General features: G+C 37.1%; 2 protein-coding genes across 2 annotated transcripts; one reads left to right on the plus strand and one right to left on the minus strand.

Annotated features, from left to right (window-relative positions):
* The first annotated feature begins 7,612 nt into the window (after positions 1–7,612).
* LOC108666587 (vacuolar protein sorting-associated protein 28 homolog) lies at positions 7,613–14,856 on the plus strand. Its single transcript, XM_018153495.2, has 7 exons — positions 7,613–8,005; positions 9,437–9,500; positions 11,488–11,557; positions 11,867–11,992; positions 12,878–12,979; positions 13,372–13,485; positions 14,649–14,856. Exons 1-7 carry the CDS (start codon positions 7,978–7,980, stop codon positions 14,799–14,801), a joined length of 657 nt encoding a protein of 218 aa, XP_018008984.1. The 5' UTR covers positions 7,613–7,977; the 3' UTR covers positions 14,802–14,856.
* A 998-nt stretch (positions 14,857–15,854) lies between these two features.
* On the minus strand, positions 15,855–23,021 carry LOC108666585. Its single transcript, XM_018153493.2, has 11 exons — positions 22,925–23,021; positions 22,551–22,702; positions 22,174–22,316; positions 20,569–20,946; positions 20,140–20,305; positions 19,766–19,945; positions 19,384–19,501; positions 18,948–19,078; positions 18,249–18,487; positions 17,775–17,977; positions 15,855–17,484 (listed from the first exon to the last, which is right to left on the minus strand). Exons 4-11 carry the CDS (start codon positions 20,680–20,682, stop codon positions 17,316–17,318), a joined length of 1,320 nt encoding a protein of 439 aa, XP_018008982.2. The 5' UTR covers positions 20,683–20,946; positions 22,174–22,316; positions 22,551–22,702; positions 22,925–23,021; the 3' UTR covers positions 15,855–17,315.
* Between the last annotated feature and the right edge of the window lie 239 nt (positions 23,022–23,260).

Below are 23,260 nucleotides of genomic sequence, written 5' to 3' on the forward strand. Positions count from 1 at the left end.
AAGTCTTTTTCTAGGCATGCTGATATACTTTTGTCCATTTAACTTTACATGTCTTGTATGATGGATAATGCTTCAGTGGTATAATTGTGTGGCGTATAAATTCGAGTATAGTAGGAATGTTCCCGCAACTCTCGATTGAGTGTATCTTTGTTCCCAAATGAGAAGCCGATTTGAGAGAAGTCAAAATAATTCATCATTAATTAAATCAACTGCCTAGTCAGAGTTCAGTATTTGAGAGTCCTGCCTTTGCTTTCTAAAGATGTTAACTTATGGCATAATAATTAATAATTCCAATTCGCAATTCTGAGGTGGCCAGCTCATAATCGAGTTCTTCTCAAGTCTGGATCTTGTTGGAGAATTTCTTGTTCGACTGCTCGGGCATTAAGTATGACTAACCTTAATCGATTAATATATTTCTATAGGGCATTCTGTAATCGTATAGTTTAGGCGATAACATATTTTAAAGTTCCAGCTATTCGAGTGAGTAGTCGAGTTCTATCTCTCTATCTCTTTTCTCTACATTTGTGCTACACTTTACTCAATATTGCTATTCCTATTGTACTACAATTCTTTCGATAATGAAGCAATAAAAGTAGCGTGTTTAGTCGGTTCATAGCGGCTCTCCATCTTAAGCAATCACGCAGAGCAGTTGAGCTGCATTGTAAAACGAGTTCATACATGGCCTCGATGCATGGGTTTTATATACGTAAAGTTTATTTTGCTACAAGTGTATAGTATAAAGATAAACCGTGTGATTGTAAAAGAACGTTCATGCTTGAGTGAACGCACTCCAGCGTTGCTCACAGCGTGTACATGGTTCGAGGGAAAGAGTGGTGGAGCAACTGCCTCGCTTCCAGATCCTTTTTAGTCTCACTTTGTGCCCATAGTTAATCGCCTTACAGGCATCGTGCGATTATAACAATTGTGTTCACGTAGTGCAGTCGGTCTCCATATTGTTCCTTTAATAACATTTATACATAGTTGGAGGCATCATTGGTACTCCCATGCACGAATCTGACGACGGTTCGTATTTCGTTCGCCAGTGCTAACGTATATTTAATTTACCGGATCGCCGTGTTGATAACTAGTGCAAGATATTTGTTTGGTTGCGTGCTCCACCACTCTAGGTTTGATAATTAATTTGCTCAATATTACCGGATGCCAACTATTATTTATTGCATGTTTTACTTCCGATTTTTCCTCCCTTTGCCTGTTGTTGGCCTCCCTAAGATTCCTTATGCGGAACTGAATTAAAAAATTGTAACACTTGATGGACTAGCCCATTCGGTATTTGAAATTAGCTTCGCCAGCACTGCGTTGAATGAATTAACAAGCTATTTATTGTCCTTACAGCGCAAGATTTGACCAACTTGATTATTTGAAAGAAAGATCAAATGATGAAATGAGTGTCTTGGAGCTGAACAGTTATTTGCCTATCTCTAAACGTGGCTAGCGTTGTCCTGTTTACAATAAAAAAAAAATGATACGTTCAAAATCTGTACGAGGACTTTAGATTGAAGATGATGAGGTCCAAAATTCCGTAATTGAATTAAGAAAGTCCATTTTGAATATTTCGAATGGAAACACTGCGATATCGATCAAAGCTCTACTCTCACGTATAGACTGTAAGAAGTGAGAGTGAAATCTGGTACAATCCAAGGTAAGGTGTGTCGTAGTTGGTATTTGTTTGGATAAGAGATTTTTTTGCATGCCGCGTGACTTACTTTCCTATCCCTTAGCATTAAATAAGTGTATCTTGTTGTAGCCCTGTTCTCTATTTTTATTGTATACGTCTTTAAATGATATATTCAATTACTGCCTAGCTTATAACGAAGCATGCTAAATTTCTGAATAAAGTCGACATAAAATTGTACAATAACATAAAAAAAATAAAAAAAATCTTTAGCTCTCGTTCGTGTTTCTTGAATTGTTTATTTTTATCTCCGAGTTGAGGCTAATTTTAAATTTGACGAATATATATATTTTTCTATAGCGTTTATATCATGTTCGCCGTGGACAACGCTGCATGTTGCCACCTCGGCCTTCTATATGCCTCTGCGTCGCGGCAATGCTGCAGCTTGAAGTCGCGCAATAAATGTGCTGTCGGAACTCCTATCACTGGTTCAAAGTTTTTTTTTAGAATCCCAGTAATTGCAATTTACCAAGAAAAGTGGAAATTTTGTTGTGCGAGCAATAGAGATGAACTTTACTCCAACAATCCAAACTGAACTCGAGAAATGGGACTCGTTTGAACGTCGTCTCTGTTTAATTAACCAACTGAATTCTGTTCCGTCAGAATCATAGGATGTCTGTGTTTCTGAAATCGAACATTCAAACATGAGACAAAGAAGCGACTTCGAATTTGTTTACGGAACACTCCGGCTGCGTTTCAAATGAACTGTAGTCCTGTCAAGTGTATAATTTCCATCGAGTTGAGTATATTTCAATAACAACCACAATTATCGCATGTAACGTGGTGTCAAGAGGCATTCTTATTGCGACGCTGAAGTGGAAGGCCGGGGTGAGCAACAAACAGCTCTAGAATCGATTTGTACCTCCCAGTCTGGTCAACCTCATCTGTGTCGTTTGCATGTGGTGTAGGGAGCTTGGCGGCTTTCGTGCACACGTATGCATGATATTTTCATTCGACCTTATAGAGAATGTTTAATTTGTATCATTGCAAGTATTTTAATAACGTTTATGGCTTGCTGTTCATTATTGCAACCATGAATGTCTTTTCCGAAGAGCAAAGAGTTCGTTCCAGGTTCTCTACATTTGATCAAAGCATCTCTTTCATCTTCATCGGTTATAGTCACAATGTCGTATTACAATTATATAAAGAAGTATATTATTATTATATATTATTGAAACTAAATTAGGTATATATGATATTGAATATGCAAAGTTCATAAATTTTTGTTGATATGGTTTTTGCTGTTGTCAAGATTATTTTCTCCCGAATGCTTGTCATTTTTAAGCGACAAATGATAAAATATTCCGCGCTTGGCGATGATCTTCTATTGACATATTGCCTTGTTTGCAATAGATGTTTTTTTCCTTGAACTTACGCCTTTACAAAATATTGCGGCGATAATTTTATGGTTGTGGTTTTCCTGATTTTGAATTACATTCGAAAATTCGAAGTTTTAAACTTGCACCAACAAAAACTTTCTCAAAACTTTCTAAACCATTTCCCACGAGTTTCAAGTTTACTTCGAACATCAAATACCTATATCAAGTCGATAGAAAATTGCTAAAACCAACCGCTTCATAAATTATACAAATTTTACCTCTACAAAATTGTATATTTTTGCTATCGATGAAGAGTGCGTGACAAAGTGTTTAATTAATAAACTTTAATTGTTCTCATATTGATCTTGTAATGCTTAGCTTTACTCATCGGTGCTCGTGTATTTTTACAGTACGAATTATTGAGAGTTTCATAAATTTTACGAATGCAGTACCAGGCTGTTCAATAAACGTATCTGCGTATCATAATAGCCATGCTCAACAAGACGTAGGGAGTAATGCAGCTGCTGAGATTATTTCTCTTTGTTTATTGAAGTGTGTTATCCTGATTATTACTCATCTATGCCCGTACAATCTTCGAAATAATAGTGATTAGAGACTACAACTTTCTGTCCAATGATAAATTTGCTCTGTATGTGGTAAACAATTGCCTATCATGCATTAGTCGTTAATAATTAACGCAGCGATTAAGTAACGATGCTCATAAGGCTGAGTTATCGTGCTTTCAGCATTCTTATGTATCACTGCCACAATGATCGAGCGTCAAACGTGTCCATTATTTGTGCGGAATTTTGTTCTAACATAGACTTACTGTAGAGTGAGGGGAGCTTTCACCACCTGAACAAGCATTAAATCGATCTCATGTTAAATTACGGATTGTTCTTTCTCTTTTATGTTATCATGACAAATGAATACTTGTATCTCGGTTTAACTAAGATTCCTGTGTTGTACATTTGAGAGGAATTTTATTTTGATGAATTTAACGTTTAGCAAGAAAACGGAAAATTTGCTTGGTTTCATCGACATGAGGATTTTCTAAATCTTGTATCCAAATCTGTTGTGTTTTCCTCTAAATTTTTAGGATAGTTTTAGGTGATCACGATTGTGGGTTTCTTCATTATGAATTGAAAATTGAAAATCAGTTGACGTGAGTAATCCCTTTTATGCACGCCACATTTGCCTTTAAAAATTGTTCTTCTGTGTATTCTCTGAGTGAACGTCGGTAATTACTTCCTCTTAGACGTCATCCTTAACAGTGTTCAAAATTGATCAGGTTTGCTCGAGCTAAATTTGGAACGTAGAAGCTTTGCTTGTCTATATGAGCTTGTACTCTCTTACAAGACATCCTAAATGCATCTCTGGTATTTGTGACGTTCTCATCTGTTAGGTGCCACTTCCTTGGACCTTGTACATGTGTAGTTTTCAACTATCCCGGGCGAGGCTGTTGAGACCTCCCTTCCATTCCTATTCTCGGCCAGCTGCGATGCCTTATTCGTAATGGATGATAAGGCGATCGCTCAGTCATTTTGCTTGATGTTTTTCCACGATAGCTGTTGCTGCTAACAATACTGAATTGTCATCAATGATAATTGTTTTATTTTGTAATTTTATAGATATATATCCTAACTAATAATTATTATGTAGAGATTGTATGTAGTGAAAGTGGCTAAGTAATTGCATCTTTCTTTGCTACGCATATGAATACTTTGTTTTGGTTTGTGTTTTCTGCCTGCTTTCCACATTTTGTTGGACGGCTGATGTTAAAACGTTAAATTCCTCTTGTAGCTGTGAAGGATTTTATTTTAATCTTTCTCCATCTTACAGCCACCGTAAAACGGGTATTACGTTTCTAAACATGTTTCGTCTAACACCTTTTGCTGCTCAGGAATTAATGAAACCGAAAATTTTTCTATTTAATAGTGGTCTAAAAATCACTTTGTTCTCGACTAATTACTGCAGTATTGCAATTGCAAATCAGCACCTACGCTCGTTTGGGGTACCTAATAGAACAGGAGGGAGTCCATGTCGTCTACATGATTGCGTCCGTCTTAGTATCAATGAACTCAAACGCAGCCATTTTATGATCCAATCTCTATTGTTTCATCCGTTATACTTCTATGTCAGATTATTTTAAACTATTCTCGTTGTTCATTACTCATAGAGATATTATGATTCTATTTATCCTATCATATTTGTAGCGTAGGAATGTTTTGCGTGAACGTTAAGCTATTTCAGGCAGATTGCTTCCAGTTCTACTCCAGCCAAGCAGGTTTCTTTTATATCGCACAGCGCTAAGACGGGATATTCTCATAATATTCGACCAGAGTTACCAAAAAAAACCTATAATCTGATACGTGTATTTATTCTGTGAGAGATAGTTTCACTTTTCCACTCCTTTAGAGTTCTTAGAGCTGGCTCGTTGCTGCTTCTTCTTGGAAATGGTACCTTTGAAATGTCTGCATATTGTGAGTATAATACCTCGTCGGAACATCTCTGCTTCTATCTGTAGAACGTATCATATATGTATTTCAATATTCAACATATAGTGTTTCAATATATTTTTTATCATTACCGTGTGTGTTAGACATGCCCATCTATAAGAAAGAAAATAAAAAAAAAATCTAGACTAAGACTGGTCACTGCTAACGCGGTCTCTAGACTACCGTACTTACGTATGGAGGTTACTTTTTCATGTTGGCTCATAAGTTTATTTTCAGATTTTTGTGAGTGATTATAGATCAATAGAGAAATTGAATGTATAACATTTGTTATTTTATTTTCCTCTCTTGGTCAAAATTTCATAAATGTCGCCGTCTCAACTGATGATTGCGCTCTGACTGCTCGTCAGTATGTTGATGTAGCGGTCTCGCATATGGTGATGCTAATTGTAGCTTAACCCTCTACCGCCTGGCATGAGTAACCGGAGCAATATTGTCGCAAGCCTACTTTTCAAAAAGGATATGTTCTAGTGAGCGCCAACTGACTTGCGCTGATGGTTGCCGGCGGCACTTGCCGCCACGCACGACAACTTGAAGATGTACTATGTAGCGTACAAACGTCCTCCGGTTGCTACACTCAATAGGTTACGTATAATTCAAGTTGAAAGTTATGTTCCCGCAGAGTGACATACGACGGTAGAGGGTTAATTTCCTGATTTAAGTTTACTTGAATCAAGCACTTTCAATCTAAGATCGCGATTTGAAATCCATTGAAACGAAACGAAGTCGCCATCGTTTTTGTTCCTGACATTGTGGTACGTTTTGACAATCGATTATGATGAGCTTCCGACCAAGATACATAGAAACACCAGCAATTGAGCATTTTTTCTAAATCAAAGCTTAAATTTGAACGGTAACATAGTAATCCGAGTAAACGTTTGAGCGATCTCAGTAGAACGTATTTGACGTCGATGTAATTTAGAATAGTTCAGTTTAGGAAGTAGAGAAGGTATTGAAAAACAAGCCTTAATTTCCTAGTCCGTAAGAGTGCTATGCATTTTACGACTAAACATATGCTCGTGCATAGCTTCGTCTAGTCCGTTCTTGCAGGCGTTCTTACTCGGAGCGTCAACGATGCTATCAGGGAGGCTATTACACATGTCGGTGACTGGAAGCGAGAAGAAACGTTGTCGCATGTGTGTGTTACACAGCATTTTTTTAGTTTATAGCAGTGGTCCCTGGTATTGGTTTAACTCGAAAACTAAGGCGAAATCGAAAAAAAATTGTCACGACCTAATCATAGCCGTTAGGTCCTATTGGACGCTTATGCAAAGTTTGATTGTTTAGGAGCTATTTTAGCCTCAATGACACTTGAGACCGGCCGAAAAAGTGTCCGCGCGATCTGAACACTGTGGAACACCTGATACATGGATGAACCATGAACTGATGATGGAGTTTCAAGCATATGAGAAGGGAAAACTGGAAATAATAACAGTGATTTTGAAGGTTAGGGTGATGCGTGATGTATGAAAGAACGGGAGATGAGTTGGATTGTAACGATGGTGGGTCTGTTAGCAGGATTGACTGTTTCCATGACTGAGAGCGGAAAGCGATATTTCGTAAATGAGGGAGAGGGTCAGGCTAGTGAAAACGGAAGCTGAAGGGGTGCAAAGAAAGAAGTAATAAAAATAACATAGTAACAATAGCAATAAAAAAATATTAATGTCCTAAGAGCTCCCAATATTTATACAAGTTTCAAAAAGTACACTGCCAACAACGAGAAACGGCAATAATAGCTCCAATACCTTCTTCCGTAAACTTTATTTCCCTCCTGTCTTTCGTCTAACCCTTAACACGAACTTTCCCTTTTCTCTAGTCTCTGATCCTACATTACCTCACTTTCCTCTCCATCTATCAAAATAAACGAATATGTGATGCGTGGCAGATAACCGATATAAAGGCCTGAATACTGAATGACTATTTAGTATCACCAAGCCCTAAATCTTCAGACCCAACGGGCTAAGATATTTACTATAAATTAAAAAAGTGTAAACAAAAATTCTGAGCCATTGCGGTGAAATTATGATGTTAGGGTCTTTATAAGGGCAACTTAACGTTATACTTTAAATGAAGTAATATTATCCGTCGCAGCGGAACGTTGAGGAACATCACTCCGCTATCAATCAGTTACCAATTTAGATGAAAAAAAAGTTCAGTAGAAATTGTTGAAATTTTAAACGAGTATAGAGATAAAGCTAGAGTCTCGGTGCTTCTATCACAATGAATAGGATAAGTCTAATGATACGAACTTGATTTGAACGAAGGAAAGTTACTCTCTGTTTACGGTACTAGTTGTTTTTTTGTTTAGCCTCGAGCCTTGACAATAGAGCCAAGATTGTTCCAGATAAAGAAAGGCTTCTTTTTCGGAAGAAAAATTACGCAAAAGACTCGTTTTAATATAATAATTTTTTTAATATCGAATTATTAGCTGCAAATATATCCAAAAAAGATGTTTGCTGGGTTGACATCTCCTTCAGGTTTGTATTAGTTGAGTCTAAATAATCTGAAATTGGACCGCCTGATTTGTGGTAGGCTAGGTACCTACAAAATTGAACCTAAACATTCAACATAAATTCACAGAATCATTGACTGAGTTGAGCATAGATAGGCTTAAAATTTTCTAGTCCTACTTTTTTTCAAAACTATTGGAAAAATTAAAAATTTTTGGTCAATTTTAAAAGAAAATTGAATGTGTAATGTTCAATGTTCATTGTTAGTTGTTACCAATAACTTACCATTGATCATTGATGCCATCATGCCACGGCAGCCACGCAGCCACATTGTCACTAACACTGCCAGTTTTCCACTGCACTTTAGTTGCCAGCCTTCATATGAAATAATCAATTTTGTTATCTAAACTCAGTCAACCTTTTCTAGTACTAGCATATAAGCTTCTTAGTGGCTAGTTAGGTAGTGCACTAGTGCTTAGTCTTAATTATTATGTGGTGACTGGTAATTGAAATCACTAAATTAATTATAGTTCTGGAAGCAAGAAATGATAACCTATGAAGAAATGGAATGTTGGAATCATATGGTTTTTATAAGATTAATTGACAAAAAACAAGTTAAGTGTAACTTGCAAGAGCTGCTTAGTGCTTAGTGGGAACTTGTATGTTATTTATGGTTGTGGCTACAATGAAAATTATTTCACTTTATCAAAAATATATTTTGATTTTTGGTAATGTTTATCAAATTTTTTATAAAAAAGTAAAAAAGGGCTATGGTCATCAGGTCATGCTTGAAATTCTTTGTGGCATAGTCAACTATGATTCATTTTTCTAGGTACAAGATTAGAAAAATTAAACTGTTTATTTCAGTACTGGGCCACTACTGGCTACTTAAATAATAGTAGTTAGTAAAAAAGTGAAATATATAAATAGCTCTTTGGTAAATTTGGTTGCACCAGCATTGAATTATATATCTAGAAGATCTTGACAAATAAGGTAACGCTGGTAACTTGTCTAAAACTGTCCTTGAAAAATTTTATTGGTAGTCAGTCTTGGAATCTAAAGTAGTTGTGGCATTAAATTTCAAATAATAACGACAATATTTTGAGCCCGCAGTCTAAGCAATGAATCTGACACTTGTCGGATTTGGAGCTAGATTGAGTTGTGGCATTTCAAATTAAATTCTAGCTGCTAGCATATCACCAGGACTTCAGGACTCAGGAGTTCTTTGTTACGGACTTCAGGAGTTCAGGTAGATATTATTAACAAGTACAGTATCATTTTAGAAGAAGGTTTAAAAATTTATTCATTTTCTTCAAAGGTATTTTGAATTAATATTCTGTCTTGTGGCAGAAGAAGATGCAATAGTCAACCAACAATTTTTATTTCTGATTGTTCATTTGATTGATGTATGATTTTGAGTTATAATGAAAATTGTCTTGAATAATTTCTATGTTCCAGATCATAGCCAACCTGAACTCTATGAAGAGGTCAAGCTATATTCTAATGCCCGAGAAAGAGAAAAGTAAGTCAAGCATCTACCTACCAGGCATCTGACATTAACACATTGACTCCGTAGTGGTACACAAGCGTATGGTACCACAAAATGTATTTCTCCAGGACGTAGTGGTACATAATTCAGTTTGCCTAAAATACAGCCAAGTCCCAGAATAAAGAATATAACTCAGTATTCACAGCAGTGAGTGACAGAGAGCGCATTTTCTCGTCGACAAAAACTTGAGGTCACTGACTGACGGACGGATAGACAGACAGATGGACATGGCAAGCACAATAGTGCATTTTTTCCATAAATGAGAAAATGCGCTAAAAAGGCCCCAAAAGGCCGATAACTCAATATATACTAGTTTATTTGTAGTTTCTGCTGTATAAATCTAATTTATTTTATTTTTACAGTATTTAAAATTTAATTAGGAAGTACCCCTATCAGAAATTTTAGCCAGCCAATGCAATTGAGAAAAACTAAATCATGGAATTTTTCCGGAAAAAATTACCATCTGGCAATCCTGTTTAAAAACATAAAAAGAATAAAATAATAGTACAAGATTAAGCAATCGGAGTCAACATGTTAATATAATATTGAATAAACATTGTTTCAACAAAATCAACTCATAATCACTATTGTTTCCACATCATTTGCCTGGAGTTCAATATATAAAGTTTGATATATGTTATTAAATATGCTGTATGAACATAGAATATATCTTGGATGTAACAAAGATAAACATCAATCATTGATAGCCAGACCCTGGCTGTCATGAAACATTTTTATAACCTTACTTGTTAAGAAATTGAAATATGTTAATGAGACTTTTGCATAAGTACAGAATAAAGTGCTGTTTTTTCATTTTCATTGATACTTCATGCCATGTAAAGATGCTGTACATTGGTTAAAGTTCCTCCTTTATTAAAGATGCTGGTATACAACTTGAACAATAAGTGATGATTTTTTACCAATGAAAAGTTCTTTTAACAAATAAAATTCAGTATTGGTAGGTACCTTATTAAATTTGATTTCTTGTGTTTGATGAACATTAAAATTCCTTTGAATCTTGAATCAATGAATTTAAACTGTAGCTGGAGGAAAAGAAACTATTGTTTTTCTTTCTACCAATGAAAGATTCATAATTAATATGTTAGGCATCTTTTAGTCATGGGGTCAAGTTACATTGTTGTGTAGGTAGGGCAGTTGTGTAGGCAGGTCAGATGTGAAGTTAGTGGTTTATATAGCAGTTTCAGCCTTTATTACTTAGGCTGTTGGCCTATTGCTGATTCTTAACATTACAGAACATTCACTGCTTGTTGTGATCTTGAACATACAACTCACTGCTATAATTCTGTTGTGCTTAACTGCCCAGCCTCCTTGCAAAATTTGTCCAGAAACTGGCGCACAGAGCTGAGATCAAACCTGCACCTCTCTGCTCCAATCCTGGTACTCTGAACTGTATCCACTGGGATAGTTGTTGTGTGGGGAGTTGTGGGCTTGTGGGGTTAAGTTATTGTGTAGGCAGAGCAGTGGGAATGAACTGCAGTTTTGGGTTTAGTTGTTTTGAAGGCAGGGAAGTTGTAGGAATAAGTTGTGTTGGCAGGGCAGTTGTGGGGATGGGGATAAGTTGTGTAGGCAGAGCAGTTGTAGGGTTAAGTTGTGTAGGCAGGGCAGTTGTGAGGTTAAGTTGTATAGGCAGGCCAGTTGTGGGGATAAGTTGTATAGGCAGAGCAGTTGTTGGGTTAAGTTGTGTAGTAAGGGCAGTTGTGGGGTTAAGTTGTGTAGTAAGGGCAGTTGTTGGGTTAAGTGGTTGTGCAGGCTAGAATCCTTAAAACTTGAGTTAAATGATGCTTGCATTTGACTTGCATATTCAATTTATGTGAATAAATTTAATTGCCAGGCTGCCATTAGTTGATGAATTATATTTGAAGCATATGTGGAGAATTCAACTTGCAAATTGCGTGATTGCTATTTTGAGTTACACATTTTTTTATTTCTCTTTTTTTAGGAATGACAACCAAGCTGAGCTTTATGCTGTGGTCAACACCCTGCAAAATCTAGAGAAAATGTACATAAAAGTGAGTATTGAGAAACTGCACATGCAATATCAGCTGAAGGCATCATTTTGGTTTGGTCTCCACTGCTGCTGCTCTAGAGAGCATGAATGGCTAGTAAATGAAATTCAAAATATCAATTTTGATTGAGGCAAGTGTGCACATGTAGTATCATGTTTGCCTATATGCCTATAAGTGGCTTAAAATTGCTCTAGGAAAAATGTTTTTTCCTTCCTTCTCTTCAAAAAAGATGTAACGTTACTTCATATTTTTTGTGTTTACTGTTTTTTAATTTAAGGGCATGAGTTTACTTTTCTTTTGCATTTTTTCCAGGATGTGGTGCCCCCACAGGAGTACACTGCATGGTGCAGCAAGCTGTTGGTGCAGTTCAAAGCTGCCTTCAAGCTGGTGCAAGGTGACGAGTTTCCAAACATAGGAGCATTTGTCTCAAAATACAAAGTAAGTCAAATCTAAACATGATTCAAAGTTGTTTTTTTGGTGGATATTAGTTTCTAGAACCATAGAAAAGCTAAAATTTTTCTATTTGTGTGGTAAGGTGTGACAATGAGAAAGTATTTGTAGATAGTATACTGTTACATTTATAAATGGCTCCTCTGCCTTTGATTAACCAAGGCTATGTTAACTGCAAAACATAAACAGATCAGATTCTTTACTTTTTATGTGCAATCATCTAAGTCATTTTCCACCTCAAATGTTCAGGGATTTAGTTTGATGGAACATTCTGGAATGTTTACTTAAATCTGTAGCAGGCACACATAGAAATATGCATAAATTTATATATATATATATGAAACCAGAAAAAGAAAGTTGGAACAGTTTTATAAATATTTATTTCTATGTGTTGTTCACAATTTAGCACATTGAAAGAATGAATCGCAGTTGTAGAATCTATTAAATACAGTCAATATGTTTTGAAAAATTTAAACAATTGAATTGTAAACATTCTAATGTGCAAGGTAGCTTTCTAACTTTAATTAATTTCAATTTCATCCAGTCACTTTAATTTGATGGATATATTGCTGCTTGCATCATTTGAAAAACGTTGATATGAGTGCCAATTCTGTGGGCTAAGTTGAAAACGTAATTTAAGTGCCCATATTATAATATTTGAACATGATAGGCGGTGATGCTTTGTATGAAACTACCAGATGGTAAATGATGTTTGGCAGAGGTATGATAATGTGGTCCCCAACACAAACCTCGGGGCCATGGTGGGTGTATGGGGAAGGAGATGACTTGAAATGACTAACCATCTATTGTAACTCGCTCACTAAAGTGGTTGAAATTTACGATTAAAGCATCATGGCTTGTTAATAATTTCAGATGAATTGCACTGCCGCACTAGAGCGCATCAAAGAGGACCGACCAATCACCATCAAAGATGATAAAGGCAACACCAGCAAATGCATTGCTGACATTGTCTCGGTTTGTTTACTAAAGTTTTCTTATTTAATTACTTTACTGATTGACTGGTTTAAATTGTATTGGAACTGCTTTTAATTTTAACCTATTAGTCTCAATTTTCTTGGAAGTCAATAGAATCGAGACTAATAGGTTGAAATGTGTTGTTAATATATATATTGATATATATTATCAGTCCTTTGATAAAAAAGGTTCAAAAGTGTCATGAAACTCCCCGAAATTTTAACCTATTGGTCTAAATTTTCTTGGAAGGTAATTAAAGTTCATGAAAAAATGTACTCAACGGTGTGCTGATTATATTCATTGGCATAATGCTTTGGCAATTTGGCTTACCAATTTTTCCTTACAAAATTTCATTTCAAAGAGGTGTACTATGTTGATGGTTTACTTTCCAGTTGTTTATCACTTCAATGGACAAACTGCGCCTTGGTATCAATGCTAACGACGACCTGCAGCCTGACCTGAAGGAGCTGCACGAGAGCATGGGCAGACTCTCCCTCATTCCATCCGTACGTGACCAGACCTTACAAGAATTCCTGTCATGCAAGATTTTAAAAGAGACTTTTAAGACTTGGTTATCTCTGTCTTTGTAAAATCACTTGTAGCGTCCTATGAAGTGTTTCATGCGGTTTATCATCATTGGGACATTTCATCATTTCGTCCTTTACCGATTTAACCTAATCTAACCTAACCTACGTGTACGTATGTGTGCAATATGCACTTTATGCAATGATGAATTTTTATGGTGAATGGCTATAATGATGAAATCTCACAATGATGATTTGATATGGTGATGAAATGTCCCGTATGATGAGGTCTCTGGCCACCGTTTCCTGTTAAGGTTTTATGAGACGTCACACATTGCTGGTAAGTTGGTCAGAGTCCGCTTCTAAGATATGGCTACTGTCTCAATAGAGCTGTTCCGGCACGTACTGCCGTCCCGATAAATGTACGGTACTGCAGACCCCACAATTTGATCAGTAATGCATAAATACTGTTGCTAATAATTAGTGCAACCCGATGTGTTTATTTTCCTTCGAGACTTCGAGAGAGCCATAAGTGAACTATGATCGCCTGGTTAAAACTTTGTTGCTGTTTGTGGTATAACTACGCATAATGTGACCACAGTTGCAGGTGCATGCAGCACCTGGCGTTTAATTGTAAAAAAAGTATTTTTACTCTAAATAACTCTAGTTTGAACCGGGAAACATATTAAACTTGGGAGTTAAATTAAACAGATGATTAAATTACTGAATTATTTTGCTATCCTGTGAAGAATGATGATCAGAAGTGCAGGTAATGAGTAAATCGGACTTTGATTACTTGACGAGTAATTAGAATGTATTCAATTGAAGTCCCAACTGAACTATAATGCTTGCTATTTCATGAACAATGGTGCCTACATATTTCATAAAACAATCTATGCAGGTGGCATATCTTCATGACGGGAATTCTTCATAGACTTGATACATTTGTTCCCTGGTCATTGTGTAGTTTAAATTAATTCAAGCAAAAATCATTGTCCTGTCTCTGGGCTTAAGGTGCGTTTTTTAAAAATGTGATGTGCTAAATATTTTTCTATTGAATAGTATGTCGCGTGCATATTTTCACGATCATATGGTTTTGTTAATATCCTGCCTGTTCATGTCGAAAATTAAATTGTTTATCCTAGGACTTCGAAGGTCGGGAGAAAGTGGGAGAATGGGTGGTGAGAATGGAGAGCATGACCGCTGACCAGACGCTCTCGGAAAGCGAGGTGCGACAGCTGATCTTCGAACTCGACAGCGCCTACAACGCCTTCAACAGACTCCTGCAACACACGTAGCCTACAACGCCTTCAACAGACTCCTGCAACACACGTAGCCTACAACGCCTTCAACANGATCACACCTGCAAGGGGAAAAATATCGCCCAAAGTTCGTATTCAATAGTGGCGTACACCTCCACCCAGCCTAGCCTTTATGCCTGTCTCTTATACACATCTAGATGTGTATAAGAGACAGATACAAACTTGAAGTTGCATAAACAAAATCTTGGATCTTTCTTACTGTTAATCCGCTGTTGCCGGAGAATGACGGTTTCTAAATTTCTATAAACACACGCGGTTGTTGAATGTTAAGAAATTAGGCCAAATTTTCCTGAAGTTGGTGCAATGTAATGTTTACACTTGTTTTTGAACGTCTTTAGTAGAATATTTCACTTTATAAATATGTCGTGCATTTAGGTTCGATATAATACATTCGTGATGATTGAGAATAAACTTGTTTTTTCGTATCTTTTCCATACATGACGAACGAGAGTTTCATTCAAAGGGTATTGTCTCGTTACGTTAATAAGATTCTACTTCTAAGGAAGTGGTCCCATCCTAAATAGTTACTGGTGCAGGATCTTCTGAGACATGATCTTGTTGAGTGCTTTTAAATTAATTTTTTCTATAACAACGTGATTGTATTGTACCAGATCGATGATTTTAGCCCCATCAACCATGAACCTTGAGTTCACAAGCATTCGCGTAATATTCTCGCGCCAGAAAAAGATTCCATACGGCAAAGGTGGACAGCAAGTATTTTTCTTCAAATTTTGAGCACAAGTTGGAAATTAGATTAGCCTACTTATAAGTCATAACTTTTTCCAACAAAAATATTGTTACGTATTTAATTTGCCTTTATAGCACATTTTCTCACTTATGGAAAAAATGCACTATTGTGCACGCCATGTCCGTCTGTCTGTCTGTCCGTCCGTCCGTCCGTAACCTCAAGTTTTCGTCGACGAGAAAATGCGCTCTCTGTCACTAACTGCAGTAAGTACCGAGTTATGTTTTTTCAGATTTCAAACGCATATCGTGAGATACCCATTTCCTTTGGATAATAACTTCAAATGTGAATCCACATTATTATTAACTTAATAATCATCGTTCCGCGGCTTCCGCCATAAATTCGCTTTTCGTAATTATAAATAGCCACAGCAAGAACATTTTACTAAACCACAACAAGCCCACTTTCAAACAGTGTTCACTTGAATGCCTTAATACTACAAACGTGAACATCAAGCGCCATGTTGTAGAAATTTCCAATCATTTAAGTATCTAATAGTTTACTAAATTTGAAAAAAATTATCAGAATTGTTATACTACTAGGCTACAATTCGAAAGATAACTTCTATCTATCGTGCTGTCACAATGATGGTAAAACATAGCTATTGCAAAAAGCAACTTACATCATAACCCGTAATGGCACCCAATTCGATCAGAATAGATGAAATAAAAATACGAAAGAGCCCCGACAAATGTTCCCCCAAGTTCGAGCAAGCTCGTGTCGAAGACCTAAAATACGCTGTAACTTCAATACAAATTCTTCTACAAGTGAGAATGCCCTGCAAACGATAACCACTCGCCACATGCAATACGGTCGAGAATAAAAATAAATTGATGCATGCGCCCCCAATATAGGCATATAACAGCAGAAATTTTCACACCTCGCTCGCAGAATACGGTAGTGTCGTGGAACGAATACAAAAAGAAATCCAATCTTGCGAACGCTCATTGCAAGGCTACTAAACATAAAAAGAAAATTTCTTTGATGGTGCGATATGGTGAATCGATTTTGACATTGTAATAGCCATGTCAGAGGTAATTTGCTAATATTAAACGATAAAAATCGGATCTTTTTTACGAGTTGAATTGCCATATCTCAGTAGAAATTTCGGTAAAAGTAGATCCGCCTCACATAAGAACAGCTTCACGGTCGCCCACGAAATCGCACATAAAACTCGTTAATTCAAGATATTCGGTATATAAATCTACACGTTCAGCAATAAATCTAATTATAACTTCACTGGTTCGACGAAGATAATACGAGAGCGTTGCACTTAATCGTAGGATCAAACGAGAGAAACGAATGTGTTTCCAAGAAAGCAAAAAAAAAAAAAAGCCATTTGTTTCCAACTAGCGAATTCTCGGTTGACGCCTCACTTTGAGAAATCGCAGCAGTCAATTGGTACGTAACCCAATAAAGTTGGTCAGCCATGAGTGGTCATGACATGCTAGACACATCACTACAGTAATGCCTTACACTCCGCTGTAAGTTTTACACACTCAGGGGTTAGGTTCATGAACTAATTACTGTATTTTACAAAGTCGTATAAATACATTTTTCTCCTGGGACAAACCGCAACGCCAGGTTATTACACGATTCCTCGAATTTGTTAGGTAACAAAATGCAACACTAATTCCTCACTTTGACAACACCGTTCAAATGATAATCTTGCCGAGGCACAACCTTTTCTGAGAGTTAGAACGGATCACACCTGCAAGGGGAAAAATATCACCCAAAGTTCGTATTCAATAGTGGCGTACACCTCCACCCAGCCTAGCCTTTATGCTGCGCACAGTCTTGACTTCTGAGCGCATGCCACCCGCACCCCGCGGCTCGTGGTTCTCTGCTCGGTAGCGTTTGCTCGGCCGCTCAGCTTCTCCTGCCCAGTCTCCACGAGCCACAAATTCTCGCTCTCTGTAATGAGAGGATAAGTTTGAAAATCAACGAATGAATTAATACTTGACACATTAGAAAAAAATCAGCAGAAATTTGATTACGAGTCACGACAACTAATCCAATTAAGCGTTATACTTCGGTTACGGTTTTTTTCTGAAAAGTTAATGGCATAACAAGAGATGATCTTTAATTTTGAATATGAACATTTAAAATTTTTTTGAGAGTTGGATTAACAATTGATTAGACTGCTTTAATGGAACAAGACTTCAACACTACGTCGTGACAAATAAATGAATTAAAACAACTACCTAAAATTCTCAGGAGGAACATGGCGCCCGAGGCCATCGCCTCCTCCAAGTCTGGAGAAAATGCTTCCTTTTGGCTTTCTTGGAAGACCTTCGTCTCGTTTCGGTAGATCCCACTGCGCATCCTCACGAACTTCCATTTGTCGTTTTGGGTGAACTTTCCTTCTTTTCTCTTCAACATCAGCATACATTTTCATCCGAGGTAGCTGAAATGAATTCCAATTCGAGACTTATACGTACATATTGTGATGTACATGTACACAATGTAAAACGACGACGGATCCAAACGTTCAGATACGCGACAGAAAAAATAACAAAAATATTTCACAGACTTGACTCCTTCACAATAGAAACAGCATTATTCTACCGGTGTATTCTTTATGAGCAGGAGCTTTATTGCAACCTTGATCATTATACAACTCAGTTCCTTAGTCTGAAATAGGCCTATGGTACCAGAAGACTCCGAGATAGATATACCTTAATTTTGGCGTTCCACGCAACAACGTCATCACTAGCATCGCTTTGACTCGACCCATCATCATCTTCGTCTGATCGGTGACGATCGTCACCTCCAGAGTCTTCATAGCGATGGTCGCCAGCGCGTCTGGCGGCGGTTGGCACGTGTCGAGACCGGCCCAAATTACGTGGATTATGACGAGCTCCATCGTAGCCGGAATCATCGTCCGGATCTCGTTTGCGTTTAGTTCCCTGAAGCGCTGGAAATAAAGATAATAATTGCAGAAGATTTTTTCACCGAATTTCGGCCTCGGAACAAACAAGCAAGGTTACGTAATTCATAAAAAAATTATTAATTAGAAATAAATTTATCATGATATAATTGAATCCGATTACAATGAACTCTATCATGAAATTACTCAGGCCAGTAATTGACACACCCGTCATTAACACGCACACACACTCGTCATTAACACGCACACACACACGTGATTAACACATTCACCCATTATTGACACACACCCGTGATTGACACATTCACCCGTTATTGACACACACCCGTGGTTGACACACTCGCACGTTATTGACACACTCGCCCGGGATTAACACACTCACCCGGGATTAACACTCCCCCGTTATTGACACAAACACCCAATGATTGATACATTCGTGATTGACACACACACTTATGATTGATACATACATTATTCACAGACTCACCGTGCCTATGACTCTTCAGCAGAGCCTGGTAGTCCAGCGAAGGCCCGGTCTCTCTCTTGCCCCAATTTTGAGCCAGACTACCCCAAGGGTCTTTACTGTCCACAGCTTCCACCACAGGGTCGTCTAAATCTCTGCACGATGGATAAGCATAACCCTTTTTATAATAAGAAAAATGTTTGCTTTGTTTTGCTTTAACATTAATCATTCATTTTATTCTGCAATACGTATTTTCCTATAATACGTCAACAATATAACATAAGATTTTTCCAGCTGCTACATCATCCGAGTCAGCAGTAATATAGAGCATAGAAAGGCATTGTAAGAGATGACAACGCAGCAATTAACTGCCATGATAAACACATTAAAATCAGTTACTGTAGCGGGAATTATGTGCAAATGGTACCATTGATAGCAATTACAGTAATTTATACTTCACCTGTAGGTGCGCTCTACGCCAGGGGGCAGTGGCGGCAGGTAAGCCTCAGGGCGAGGTGGCAAGTATAGTGGCATCGCTGTTCCAGGTGGATGCATCACAGGCAAGCCAAGCTTAGGACCTGACAGAGGGAATTATATATGATTATAATAATTCCATCCCAATATAAAAATGACTGATTCAGTACAATAGGTATTTTTTGTTGAAAAATTCTATTTCTTCCAGCAAAATAAAGAAACCAGAAAATAGTATGCTCATTGTGCTGAAACTTGTCACATGCAATAACAATTTAGACTAATCAGGAGGAGTACGTACTCAAAAAATAACTTTCAACAACTCTTCATTCAATCTCAACCTCTAGCAAGAAAACACGAGCAACCAGTACCTGATAATCTTGCTTTCACTCCGGCATGGTGGCTTCTCTTAACACGTCTAATTCTCCTCTCCTCAGGACTTGCTGCAAAACCTCTCTCTGCTTCCACTGCACTGGGTACCCCTCGTCTGCTCTTCTTGTGTGGCTCTCTAGAGTCGTGTGATTCCCTTACTGTAGATTTCATATCTTGACCTGAAAAATAAACAAAAGGTATTTACACAAAATATTTTACAGACAAAAATGAGCTTTGAGGAACTTCAAACTGTAATAAACTCGGGCATATGAAACGGTTTGGTAAATTAAAAAGATAAAAAGAAAGACTCTTGCTTCAAAAGTTGTTCAAGCCATAAATTTGGAAATATATTAGGAGCTCGTAATGGGCTTACCTGAATCCTGCATCCTCCACCTCATTTGTTGAGCCTTTTCAAGATCATCTTTGTTAGCAAAGCGCAGCAAAATAGCAGTTGTTGTGGGGCAAGGCACACCTAACCGCCATCGTCCCTTTGGTAGTGGACCACTGACAGGTATGTCACTCACTCTCACACCCACCGTCTGAATAGGTATTTTGATTAGCATCTGATACCTGAATAGGTATTTTGATTAGCACTCATAACATAGTTCAATTTTCAGAAGAAATAGCTTTGCAACGTCTCGGAAAAGAACTTAGATTAGAATGATGCACATATGCTAGCTAAGTTATACATATATAGGTGAATTACAGAGTGTAGTACTTTTTAGTCACTGGTATTGTAGATAGCAATTTTACCTCATACCAATAAACATATCTTTAGTTAAAATATTCAACGGGCAACCACCTCATCAGACAAGTCTGGATCCTCTTTGGCAGAGGAAGCCAAATCCCTGTGACTGCTGTCATCCACCTCCATTTCTTCAGTCTTCTTTTTTGCTGCTTTTGCCGTTTTCTTCATCTTTTTAGCCTTTACTTTATCAGAGTCAGAGGAATCAGAATCAGTGCTGCTACTTGAGTCTGAGTCACTACTGGTGTCGGAATCGCTATCTGATGAATCACTGTCACTGCTAGAAGAGTCACTAGATGAGCTGCTGCTATCACTATCAGAACTGCTGCTGCTGCTGTTGGAGCTACCAGAAGTGGCCGATTTCTTGGCTTTGTTCTTCTTGAGTTTTTTCTTTGATTGAAGAGTGTCTGTTTGAGATGCGTCATCCAAGCCATCCTGCAAGAGTTTTTAATTACAGTATCCAACAGAAAGTTCATGGGAATAAGAATTCAATAAAATTGCATTAAAGGTAAAAATGTTCTTAATAGGAAGGAACTTGTGAGTTAGCTTCACTGTTGTCTGAAAGCATAACAGAGAAAAAGACTTGACTTCAATACTGTCACATACAAAATAATGCCTGACCAAAAAATCCTACTTCCTTCATTGTAACAAAAATTATTTCAATGTTATTCACTCATTTAGAAAATTCTAGTTTCCTTAGTTTCACTTTGCAACTAAACTAAATGTTATACAAAACATGTAGCCAAAAAAGTTCATCGTAGTCTAGAATCTAGATAGTGAGAGAATTTTCACATGAATAATGAAGAACAGAGATTGGTAGAAATAAAACACAACCACAATTCACAATGAAAAAAGGTTTCAATTTACATATTGATTACAGTACAAACATAAAACATGTTAGCTTCCGAAATAATAAATCGGACTTTATTTTTATATAGAGTTTCAACAATTTTTCAAGTTTTCTAAAAACTTCCTTTTCAATTACACTTAGGCGTCGAATAATGATTCTGGATAAAAAAGACACGATCGCAGTTCTGAAATAAAAATCCATATATTCTAACGTTTCGGCTATCTACACTTTAGCCATCATCAGAGTAAATAAGATGATAATCTGGAAAGAATAGAAATTCAGATAAGAATACAGTACAGTACAGGTGAGTGGCTGTAATGCCTCATATCTCGGATACACCACTTGTACTTTGGAACGAAGAAGTAAACAGCACCGTTATAGTAGCAGCAGTATCCACAAGCACTTTGTTGAAGACCATAACAGCCCTGTTCCCAACAACATATCTGACTGTTTCTCTGTAATTCATTCTTTTTCTGAAGTATTAGACCTTAGAATAGCGGAGGCAATAGCTATTAGACAAAATAATCCGTTCATCAATGTAAAATACCAAGAGATGTCAAATTTCCTCAACTTGTACAGATAAAATCTGATCTGATGTTTACTGTATTCTTATCTGAATTTCTATTCTTTCCAGATTATCATCTTATTTACTCTGATGATGGCTAAAGTGTAGATAGCCGAAACGTTAGAATATAATGTTAGCTTCCATGAAAAAACCCTTTTTATTTGTTTAGCAAACTCTAACAAATATTTTTTCTTCCTCAAGAAATATGTGAAAATAAATTTCTATTAACTGTGTAAATGATCAATACCTTAGTAATATTGTGACGTCGAGTAGGAGGTCGTGGAGGAGAAGGAGGTAAATGTGGCGCGGCAGGCTCAGTATATTGTATTGGACATGAGAGTCCAAGCAGGGCTCTAATAGCACTGGTCCTGTCAAGCCAGGTTATATTGCCTGGAAAGAAGAGAACATTAGTCAAGTATTTTGGACCTCAATGTTGGGATCAATCATGTATGATGAATACAGCTAAAAATAAATGTTCACAACTAGAAGTTAAGACTAATTTTACTTCCTTCAGTGGTACATTATGTACCACTATTAGATTCAAGGAGAGATGAAAAATTTAACAACCATAATAGTAAGATTAAGTTGATTAACATATCAACAGAAAAAAAAACATTTGCTCACATTCATTAGATGAGGTCCACTCGATGGAAGCTGAAGGATAGTTGCGGAAATAATGCTTAACAGAAGCATTATCAAGCTTTTCAGCACTCCATAAATGGAGAGCATTGTTTATCCACCAGCCATCTACAAAGTCTTTGTAGTCCAGGAGAAGGCTGATTGGGGAGGGAAGGGCATAAAAATATATGCATTGCATAACTTAAATTCAAACATAAATAGTCTAATCTGCAGTGACAGAATCATACTTCTTCCATTAAAACAAGGAAAGAATTCTAAAATGAGCAGAAATATATCAAATAATTATAAGCTAGAATTTACAGATAAACATTTTTTTATCTAATACTTTGGATATAAAGACAATTCTTGGTGGTTAATACCTTTTATAAAGATGCTTAACAGCCTGGTCAGAAGGGAGAGGTTGAGATTTGATGGAGTCATCCTCAATGCGTTTGACAGGTTTCCTATCTTCTTCCTGCAATGCAAGAACAATTTTTACATTAAAAATATGAATCACAAAATAGGACCAGCAAAGAAAACAATAAGAGCACTCAGATCCAACAGTTTCTGGAAGAACAACTCGTAAATTATTAAGAAATGTTAAGGCCTTCAATGTTGCTGTTGTTGTTTATTGCATCTGTCGCGCTCGCCGGAGGGGAGTATCAGATATTGGCTGGGGGGGAAGGCACTGGAAGAGGGGGAAGATGGGCGAAGGG

Source organism: Hyalella azteca, unplaced genomic scaffold (assembly GCF_000764305.2).
Source record: "Hyalella azteca isolate HAZT.00-mixed unplaced genomic scaffold, Hazt_2.0.2 contig2910, whole genome shotgun sequence".
Lineage (NCBI taxonomy): Eukaryota > Metazoa > Arthropoda > Malacostraca > Amphipoda > Hyalellidae > Hyalella > Hyalella azteca.

Bases quoted from the DNA above. Each gene is read 5' to 3' on its own strand.
- LOC108666587 (XM_018153495.2), top strand. From the start codon at position 7,978: ATGTTTGCTGGGTTGACATCTCCTTCAG. The intron at 8,006-9,436 runs GTTTGTATTAGT...TCTATGTTCCAG, and splicing joins TGGGTTGACATCTCCTTCAG to ATCATAGCCAACCTGAACTC. The intron at 12,980-13,371 runs GTTTGTTTACTA...TTTACTTTCCAG, and splicing joins GCATTGCTGACATTGTCTCG to TTGTTTATCACTTCAATGGA.
- LOC108666585 (XM_018153493.2), bottom strand. From the start codon at position 20,682: ATGAAGAAAACGGCAAAAGCAGCAAAAAAGAAGACTGAAGAAATGGAG. The intron at 20,306-20,568 runs GTGGTTGCCCGT...ATACCTATTCAG, and splicing joins ATCCAGACTTGTCTGATGAG to ACGGTGGGTGTGAGAGTGAG. The intron at 18,488-18,947 runs GTGAGTCTGTGA...CTTTATTTCCAG, and splicing joins GCTGAAGAGTCATAGGCACG to CGCTTCAGGGAACTAAACGC.